This window comes from Coturnix japonica, chromosome 10 (genome assembly GCF_054131305.1).
Source record: "Coturnix japonica strain WE chromosome 10, WE-NBRP24, whole genome shotgun sequence".
In the NCBI taxonomy this organism is placed as follows: domain Eukaryota; kingdom Metazoa; phylum Chordata; class Aves; order Galliformes; family Phasianidae; genus Coturnix; species Coturnix japonica.
Window position 1 is genome coordinate 27,788,997 of NC_140672.1, and position 10,525 is coordinate 27,799,521.

The 10,525-nt window shown below is 40.4% G+C and overlaps 1 protein-coding gene across 1 annotated transcript; it reads left to right on the top strand.

Moving 5' to 3' along the window:
* The first annotated feature begins 4,357 nt into the window (after positions 1-4,357).
* Positions 4,358-9,789, top strand: LOC146759572 (uncharacterized). The gene is made up of 4 exons (XM_085510430.1): positions 4,358-4,601; positions 6,367-6,634; positions 7,137-7,198; positions 9,769-9,789. Exons 1-4 carry the CDS (start codon positions 4,569-4,571, stop codon positions 9,787-9,789), a joined length of 384 nt encoding a protein of 127 aa, XP_085366556.1. The 5' UTR covers positions 4,358-4,568.
* The last annotated feature ends 736 nt before the right edge of the window (positions 9,790-10,525 follow it).

Here is a 10,525-nt window from a genome sequence, read left to right on the forward strand (position 1 = left end):
CCAGGAAGTTGGAGGACAAGACAGCTTTGGAACGTCATTCTGTCATCCTGTCCTGTGACTTCAGGCCTTCTCCAAAGGTTGTGAAATGGTTCAAGGGCCACACACTCATCAAGCGCTATTAGAAGTACAAGATCAAGAGGGATAAGCATTCAGAAGAGCTCAAGATTCTGAAGCTGAAGCCCGATGATGCTGGTGTGTACAAGTGCAAGGCAGGAATTGCAGACTGAGGCCACGCTGACAGCTGAAGGTATGAGCAGGGAGGGTGGCCTCTTCCATGTCTTATTTCACCTCAGATTTCTCTCCTTGGGGTTGATTTGTGCTGTTCTCTCCTGCTAACTTTATAAATGTATAATCTTCACTGAGAATATTACACAAAGATCATCTAGTCCAACCATTCTACCACATCCCAGTATGATTTATAGTAACAGTGGTAACAGTTCACCTTGTTTCCTCACAGCCCGCAATGTAGAAGTAACGAAGCACCTGCAGGATGTGGAAATTGAAGAAGAGAGCTCTGCTGTCTTCTCCTGCGAGCTGTCCCATAATGACGAGGACGTGGAATGGTTCCTGAATGGCAACCTCCTTTACACCAACAATTACAATGACATCAAGAACGTTGGCAATTGCTGCACACTGACAATGAAGCAGGTTAAGGTGATAGGTGGGTCTGATCACAGCCCTCCTGGATGTAAGAGATGCTAAGGAGCTCCAGTTCTTTCTATTGTGCAGCAGTCCTGCTTCTAAAGCTCACCTCTCTGGGGTGACAAGTCATCAGAGGCTTTCTTCCAGTGGAAGGTTCCATTGCAGCAAATACCAACGAAGGAGGATGGTTTTGGTGTCCTGCCAAAGCATTCCATTGCTTTTTATCATCATTTTATTTAGCACAAGGAGAGTTACAAGAGCAATTTCTTTTACTGCTTCAGTAACATGCAGTGTCAATGCTGTTGTCTCCAAGGATTTATGACTGCAGGGAGAGATCATTCAGTGTGTGTTTTGCCTCTGGGATGACTAATGACCAGGCTGTGAGCAACCTGATCTAGCTGTGAATGCCCCTTTTTATTGCAGGGGAGCTGGGCTAGATGGCCTTTAAGGGTCTCTTCCAATTCTAAGGGTACTGTGATTCTAATCTGCTCTCCCCAGCAATTAAGCTCTTTTACTCTATGCGCTCAGAGTTTGAAGGATTTCCTCTTTCTCCTTTCTTTTGCATTTGGTGGAAGTTTTTTCCCCAGTATAAACATCTGATGTGTGAAATAGAAGATAGATAAAAGGAGTCAATAAAACAGGAAAATCAAAAGTGTTCAGCAGCTTATCCTCTTAATCCTGTGGCCTGCTGTATGAGCTCTGCTCCATGTGAGGGCAATGCCAGCTCTCCAGCTTTAGAAGAGCTGCATCCCAATTACTTCATATGATATCAGTCCCACCCACGGCAATGCAGGCTGTCCCTCCTGTTCCCTGTATTCTCCTACTGATTAGTTCAGAATTCCATAAAGTGCATTCAGTCAACAGACATGAAACCACTTTAGGTTCTATATTGATGTCGTCAGTGCTGGTAAAGATTTATTTATCCCTCTTTAAAAATCTGAAAGCAACTGGAAATGTCTCAACTTCTGTATTACATTGTTCTGTTTTGCCTTTTTAATTGCAGAGAAGCCTGCTGTCTTCATGAAGTCCTTGGAAGATGTTTTTGGTGAGGAGCGGGGTGTGATTAAATTGGAATGCGAAGTCTCTAAAGAGAAGGTCAAACCAGTGTGGAAAAAGGACGGTGTTGTGCTCCATTCTGGCAACAAGTATGAGCTGGTACAGTCTGGGAAGACCCTATGTCCCCTTATCCATGACTTCGAGAAGTCAGATGCAGGTTTCTATACCTGTGATATTGGCAGTGATGTTGCCAAATCAAAGGTCGGCATTCAGGGTAAGTACTGTGGAAAGTAAAGGAGTGCTAAAAGCACATTCAGTGTGGTCACTATGTCTTACACCTATTCCCCCATGAGCCTTAATAGTTTCTACAATAGAAGTGTATTACTGCAATTTAGCGCAGTGATGTCTGGAAAATTCCCATTGCTTTTGATGTAAATGTATCTCATTTTGCCATGAAAATCACCAAACACATCAAGAATGTCCTGGAAATGTTTCCTTTCTAAACATCCCTAAAAGGGAGAAATGGTTTGAATACCAGTAGGGTTAGGATGGTAACAAATTAGCTAATAGAAACATTTAATTTCTTGTCATAGGCAAAACCCTTTTTCTCACGCAGCATCCTAGAGTTGTCCTCTCTGTTAGGATTTTCCCTCTGTAGCTCATTGAATCTTCATTCTGCTCCATGGACTGAGCTGCTCTAATTGTAGTTCTTCCAGAGCAAAGACAAGAGATTCACGTCTCTTTTTTTTTATAGCTTTCTGGTAATTCTGAGTGGAGAATGTCTTAGAGAATACATCAGTAAGGAATGCAGCCATGTTCTGCAAATCCTGAGTTAAAACACCAGTACTGCTACTCATGTCAGTCACAAATGCCTTTTCTCCATATAAACCTCATACTAACCTATCTCTTATCTTCCAGAGCTGAATAGTGGCATTACCAAACGGCTGAAAAACACTGAAATCCAGGAGGGAGAAGATTGTACTTTTGAATGCATTCCGTCCCATGAAAGCATTGATGAGTTCAACTGGACACTGACTGGAAGCAGAGTGGAAAGTGGTGGGCGATTTAAAGCTTCTAACGTGAGTCGGAAATATACTCTCATTATCAAAAGTGTGACTCCTACTGACGCTGGCAGTTTTTACTGCCCGTGGTCTAACCTCCAAAGCCTCTCTGTCTGTGAAAGGTAATGAGATGGGAGAGATTCTGGGGTCTGATTTCTTCAACTGTCTTCTGATAAGATTGTCGTGAGAGCTAACTCATAATATGGTTAAAGTGAATAGCAACCTTCTACTTGAACCTCGAAGCACTGAGAATTTCTCTTAAAAATAAGTAAAAGGAGGAAACATTTTACACAAATGTGAGAACTACCCAAAGCACTGGGGTAGTGTTGGAAATGGGCATCTCACTACAGCTTGTTCCATTAACAGTAAATCAGGAATGATCTGTTGAGGGAAGTGTGGGAGCAAATATCCTCTAAGTATAAGCTGAAGGGATGGCCTTCACACCATCTAGCTGTACAACAAATTCCTATCTAGAACATGTGCATCTGAGAGCATCATCCGAGGCTCCCAGTGTGATGAGTGGAGAGAAGAAAGAGGCAGTTTTCAGACATGGTTCATCATCCTCAATTGGGTAGATTTAAGAGAGAATAAATGCTGCCTGGAATTCTATTGTCTGTACTTTGCAGATTACTGCTGGCTGTAGGATGGCGTCTGTTGCAAGTGCCTCTCTAACTTATCTCCAGCATGTAGATGCATGTATTTTGAGAGAGGCATCCTACCATAAGTGTATGTTACTCAAAAAGCATGTTTTCTTTCAGAAAAACCTACTGAGGTTACAAAACAGCTGGAGGATAAGACATCAGCCTGAGCAGTGAGCTGTCGAAGCCTGATGTGAACATCAGGTGGTACAAGGATGGCAAAGCAATCAGAAAAAGCCAGAAGTACGACTTGCAGCAGGAGGGAACTGGGGCCATTCTGATCATCCATGACTCTACTGCCAAGGACAGTGGGGAGTACCCCTGTGAGACAGAGGACTCCATAACAAAAGCCAGGGTCACTGTGCAAGGTGAGTTGAAAAGCACACTGGGGATGGCATGTAGAGAAGTCGAGGTAAATATCTGCAGCCTGTGGGTGATGTTTTTCTCTTCTGTTTCCTTGAGCAGGATCAATTCTTAGTTTTCAGAAAATACGATGGATTAAAATCTTTTCCTTAAAATAATCTGGAAACCGAATGATTCTCCAGTGTGTTGTGGATCTGGGCAGCCTGGTCTGGTGGTTGGTGGCCCCTTGACAGGGGGTTTAAAACTAGATGCTCTTTGAGGTCCTTTCCTACTCAGGCCACTCTATGATTCTGTGATCATTCTATGATTCTATGATCTTGGGTGTTAGTGAGCCAAGAAAAGATGGCAATCTGAATTAGTCTATATTGAATATGTGTAATCCAAACCATATGCAGTTTATCAGATGAGATCCTACCAGCGCATGTATAATGGTATTGAACTTTCCAGATATCTACTGGAATTATCAAACCTATGTAAATGGGTGGACTCTGTGGTCTTCTTAGACTCTCTGCATCTCTATGTGATATTCTGAAATGAGGGCAAAGGAGATTCAGGACACCTCTGTATGCTTGGGACTTGTTGGGGTAACAAATCCCTTTGTCCTACACCCTCATCCTTTTTTTTTTCCTTCCAGAAAAACCTGATTACTTTATCAAGGAACTTTCAGATGTGAAAATTGAAGAAAGTGGAAGTGCACTTTTTACATGTCAGAGCGAGAAAGCCGCATCCTTCGTCATATGGAGGAAAGGCATTGCTGAGCTCAGGCCTGGCAGGAAATACAAGAGGGCACAGAAAGGACGAGACCTGCAGCTGAGCATAAAAAATCTGGAGAAAAGTGACAGTGACGTGTACACCTGTGACATTGGTGATGCCCAGTCCAGAGCCAAGCTGGTTGTACAAGGTATGTGTGAGAGCCATATGACTGCGCATCCTGTTTCTCCACTACCAAGACATTATCCTGGTAGAATTTGTACATTTATGGCAGGTCTTTGGGGCTGCAGCTGTCTGGCCTGAATAGCGGTTCACAAGCCATGCACAGAGCAAGCTGCACGGAAAGGGAAAGAGCTACCGACTAGAGCAGTGCCATTGAGAACTTTATATATCATTTAAAAACCAAAAATGCTGATGTACGGTGAGGCTGGTGACCCAGAAATCAGTGTGAACTTTCTATCTCTGACCTTTCTGAGTTACAAATAGTCCTCCAGAGTTCTAGGCAAAAATTCCCTTATGCTGCATTCTGGGTAGTTGTCACGGTTTAAACAAAAATCTACCTGTGTCCGTGACAGGGGGGCCACAGGCAAGCGAGGTGCAAGAAGGAGCTGAACCTCTGTCCCAACTACTTCAGAAGCAGTCCGAACCCCCTCATACACGGCTAAGATCTCCTTCTCAGTTGGAGTGTAGCACTCCTCAGACCCTTTATATGCTCGACTCCAAAGTCCCGGGGGTTGGCCTTGGGTTTCTCCTGAAGCTCTTTGCCACAAACTCCAAGTGGGACCTTTCTCTCCAGCAGCAGTGTAGAGGATGTTCTTTACATCCTGTCCTGTCCGTACTGGCCCCAAGGCCACGGCACGGGCTATCTCTTGTTTTCTCTGCTCAAAAGCCTGCTGCTGCTCAGGACCCCATGAGAAATTATTCTTCATCCATGTTACCTGATAGAGGGGCTCACTATGTGGCTGTAGTTCGGGACATGCATTCTCCAAAAGCCCACTACTCCCAGAAAAGATTGGGTCTCTGTCTTGTTGGTGGGAGGAGACATAGCAGTGATTTTTTCAATCACATCTGCTGGGATGTGTCGATGCCCATCTTGCCATTTACACCTAAGAACTGGATTTCCTGGGCAGACCCCTTCACCTTGCTGCACTTAATGGCAAAACCAGCCTGCAAAAGAATTTGGATTATCTGTTTTCTTTTCTTGAAAATCTCTGCTGCTGTATGGCCCCACACGACAATATCATCAATATACTGCAAGTGTTCGGGAGCAGTAAAATTATTCATGCTTTATATGATGTTATGATGTGGAATACTGATAGCAAAATTACAAAATTATTAAACCATGACACCCTGGTATTTTTCTTTTTTTTTTCTTAAATATTTTCCTTTTTTTTTTCTTAAATATTTTCCTTTTTACTATGTAAATGTTATGGGCACATCTTATAGAAACAGAAGGCTGTTTACAAAGAAGTGCATGCTGTGTTGCTGTATGATGAGCAAGATACATCTATTCTTCATCTAGCAGGAATAGTTGCTGAGCCTTAAGAACAGTTTCAGAAAGCTTTGGGAATTCGGGCATTTTCCTTGTTTCTGCAACACAAAATGAAAATTTACGCTGTATACAAAGAAAAGGGGAGTCAGAACTTGTACGTTAAATTTGAAGGAGATCAATCTGGAGTAATATTTAAAAAAAAAAAAAAGAAAAGAAAAAAAAAAGAGAGTGTGGTCATCAAATACTATAAAATATATTAGCTGTTACTAGAATGCCACTTATCTTCCCCCCATACGAATCACTGTCATGTTGTATGTGAATTTGTGAGGTGGGTTTTGAAGCTGAAATTAAAAACTTCTTGTATGGCTGTCTTCATAGTGGCTATCCAGACTATCTGTAGAAATAACAGCTATTATGTAGTCAGCTATTCACCAGTTTTAACTGATTATAAATTACGTTTCAGCGTGGAGAACATAGCATAGTGCCTGACACCTGTGTTGATCCTGAGGGCATTCTTGATTCTGTGCATTATGATGTCATGGATATTAAAGAGCAAGCTGAGGCAGCACATAGTTCCATTGTATCCCTGGGGGACCCGAAGGAAGATACTGGCTGGTTTGAAAAGCAGCTGGAGAAAACTAACTTTGAACTGATGGAGACCAAAGAAGAGCTAACAGAGAAAAACACCAAACTACTTAAAACTGAAGAAGAGCTGATGCAGAAGAACAAAGGTGAGTTATGCGATGTGAAAGGTAGAAGACAGAAATAGTTCATTAATCTAAAAGAGAAATAACCAGTTTGTGTAGGAATTAGAGGAGATGTTCTACCTTTGGAACCATAGCCTGTAGATAAGTGATAGTTTGTTCCTTGTGTATATTCAGGTTCAGCAATTCCACGGTTTTTGGTTATTTCTTTTCTTTCCCCCCCCCCCCCCCCTCTCCTTTAAACTGCAACTAGCAGCTTTACGCTTTCGTAAGTATGGGGTTAAATGTCTATATCTTGATTTTTACTTTTATATTGTGATCTCTACTCTTCTTTATGTCTTGTTGATGCAATGTTTTCGTTCCAAGAAATATAGAAAACTTTTGAATCACTCCCAATAAGTGAAGACCACATGCAAATTAATTAATCTGTTCAAAAGCTACCTAAACGTTAGAATATCTGGAAAAATTGATTACTTAATAAACTATCTATTGGCTACTTATGTAAAACAACCTTTTCTGTGTGTTACAGACTTTGAAATGCAGATGATTAAATTGGATGAGTCTGTTGAGCAACTTGAAGAAGCAACTGAGGTAACTTTATCAAGAAGATGTTGTGTAAAATTGTTTTAATACCAACTTGTGGTAGCTTAAAATGCTATTCCAGTAGGCTCCATTAATAGATTTCTTACCGAGCTTAGCTTAACTGAATTTGCCTTTAATGCCTTGTGTAATTCAGCTACTTAACACTACATTAGAAACTGATGACTGAATTTTTTTTATTTTTTATTTCCAAGAAAATGAATGCACAAAATGAAAGGATTCGAGAGCTAATGGACATCGTGGTGCAGAAAGATGACATTATTACAGAGCTACGAGACTTAAAATCTCATTTAGAGGAAAAAGTAAGAGATTATGTGAGTTTTACACATCTCCGTATCCTTATACAAAAAAAGGAAAACACTAATTCTATGCTTGTAATCAACACATTTTTGGAAAACTGATTTTCTGTATGTAGCTGGTACTCGCTTGAAATTGTAAACAATTCAAATTTATCTGAAGGTAGTTGTTGTTAACACAAACAACAAAAATATCGGTGTGTTCCACTAACTCCTGCCTCACACTCCTACATCAGAGGAAGAGCAACAGTAAATGTATGTTGAGTAGAGTTTGAAGTACGAGTAGGAATGGTCAGGATATCTCCATGTTCTATGCAGTCCATAAAACTTTATCCTGACTAATGTACCGCGAGCTACTGAATATGTGAAGACTAGCTTGATTAAGTATGTGTGCATACCACTTCTGGTGGTTTTTGTTCATTTTTTGATGTTTGGTAACCTGAAGTAGCTCTGAAAACATTTATAGTTAATTCTGTCACTCAGATCTCTAACCTTGTAAGCTTAGCAACTTGACCCTTCTTAGTCTTTGACTGTCTGCATCACTGCAACTTAGTATTTCCATGGTATTAAAGCTGACTGTGATGAGTAGTCATGTCCTCACCTATTACTTCTTCCAAGAACAAGGCTCCAACTCTATCTGTGAGATTGTGTGGCCTGAACACTTCTGAGGCTTTTCTTTTCATAAGTTACTAAAGATGAATAATCAGTCCTTGGCAGTGCCAGCATGGCTTAACAATCGTCATCTTGTGAGTAAGGAAGCTTCACTTGTGGTCAAGGACATAATCTAAAATATGCGTGACAGAGCTGACTAAGCTTTAAGGTTGGATTATATCTGTCACGATGAAACTGATTTTAGCAGCTTAGCAGAAGTGTGATGTGATGAACTTGTATGAGAGCTGACCATTTGCTCTTTGACCATGTTTGTAATTTTGTTGACTTCTTGGAAACAGGAAATTCTTTGATAAACTGGTAAACTCTTGATTGTGTGCAAGTCTTTTACTTTGTAACCTGCTAGGCTCTTGCTTTCCCTTGTATACTCTACCGAGTATTGCACTTGTCATTATCTGAAGGTGTACTTGTTCTGTCTGCTATTGAGATTTGCAACTGATGTCTATAGAGTCACCGGGTAAATATTTTAGCTGTATGGTTTTGTGTAAATATTTGCCTACAGAAGATTACTGAGACTTAAGTGCTCCTTTTGTTAAGCTTCAATGTAACTGATCTTATATCAATACAGGAAAAGACTACCTGCCATTTAACTACCATTAAAGCAGAACCGGCAGAAGAGAACACTAATAAAGGAATTGAAACCAGCCAATTTTCAGTGCTTTCAGTTAAAGCACTGAAACAAGAGAAAACTGAGTTGGAAGTGGGAAGAAAGCGCGGTACTGATGAAGATAAGCCTACTGTGGAAGAGCCACCTTCAAAGAAAGGTACAGTTTCTTCCATCGTTGAACAAGGTGTCTTCCAAAACAATAAATTGCTTCCTATTCCGGATCGGAAGCAAAAGGCTGTGAAGCGCGTCCTTATGGTATAAGGAGAAAAGCCACTGTGTTAAACTGTAAATAGAAGTAACTGTTATGTAAATATCCCTTTTTCAGAAGGTCCTATGCTGTTCATTTTTGAATGCTTAAGAATAAAAGTTTTTTGCACTATTTTTTTCCTTTTTGCTGCTTTTTCCTTATCTGTTGATGCACTTGCAGATTTGGTAATAGTTTTAAAGCAGTTTCTTTAGGATTGTTTCAACTGCTGTTGCTGATCTTCTGAGTAGCATCAGCTGCTCAAGTGCTTTTTTTTCTTTGTTTGTTTTGCTTTCCCTGAAGCAACTATCAAAATTGTTGATGACCTGCTAATTGCTCGCTCATGGGCAATATTTGAGCAAAATGGTTTGGATAAGCTCTGATGCATTTAACTTCACTTCTGGGCACAGCTGAGCATCAGTGTTCCTAGAATTACGGAAGGCATATACAATGTAGAACGGAAAATCTAAAACTTAGCTGTAGTCCCTTCCTTTCTTGTATTCCTCTTGCAAAATATGTGCAAGGGAGAAAGTCAAGGCCTTCTTTGGATGAGATGCTGTTCATGGATGATTTGTCCCTGCTGCCTTTATTTGGCATAAATATTGAATACTAATGTGACCACTGAATGGCATCACGTATATGCATCTTACCAGAGACTGAGGGAGGGATGTGGACACCTCCATACTCCAAATAGTAGTGGGTTTGTTCTAATCATATGACCAAACCTCACATTTAAAAATTGCAGACAAAAAGGTTGAAGAGTTAAGTAGCAAAGAAGCAAATCTGATTCAAGAAGTTCTGCAGCTGAAAAACAGCTTGGAGCAGATGAAACATTCTCTTCGGGAAAAGGAAAAGAGTGAAATGGAGAAAGTGCAACGTATAGAATCGTAAGTAACCACTGAGTTAACTTAGAGCCCCTAAGAATGAACTAGAGTTAAAAATAGTTAATGGGAACATCCCTTTGATGTAATGCATTTGCATGCTTATCAATAGCCAACCTACTACTTTAGGATGCTTTGGTATGCTACTTGAGTTCCAAGGGAAAACAGGAGTGTGCAAGGAAATAAAGAATAATATGGGGATTTCTGGTGGTTTTGTTGTACATCCCTAAGAATAGCATCTGAATAATTTATTGCTTCAGCATCTGATTATGAGAAGCAAGCTGAAATTCAAAAGTAATTGTTTAAATCTTGTCACTGGTCTGGATAGATTTGAGAGTCTATTGACAAATAGAAACCAACAGGCAGGGCATGGATTAAGCTGTAATTGCTGTTTCCATGAGATGTGTAACAGTAATGTTCTTTGTCTCTTTATTTTTAACATAAGGCTAGAAAATATTCTTTCTGAGAGTTCTGCCCTTGTACTGAATTTGAAAAAAGATTTGCAGAGGAAAGAAGAAGAGTATGCAGATCTAAAAGACAAACATTCTGATGCCGAGAAACAAATTCAGCAAGTACAAAGCGAGGTTTGTAGTCAACTGAGATATTTTTTTCTGTAAGATT

Excerpts from the sequence above, each read along its gene's own strand:
- LOC146759572 (XM_085510430.1), top strand. The coding sequence starts at position 4,569 with ATGCCCAGTCCAGAGCCAAGCTGGTTGTACAAG. Across the intron at positions 4,602-6,366 it reads AGCCAAGCTGGTTGTACAAG|CGTGGAGAACATAGCATAGT; the intron begins GTATGTGTGAGA and ends ATTACGTTTCAG. Across the intron at positions 7,199-9,768 it reads AACTTGAAGAAGCAACTGAG|ACAAAAAGGTTGAAGAGTTA; the intron begins GTAACTTTATCA and ends TAAAAATTGCAG.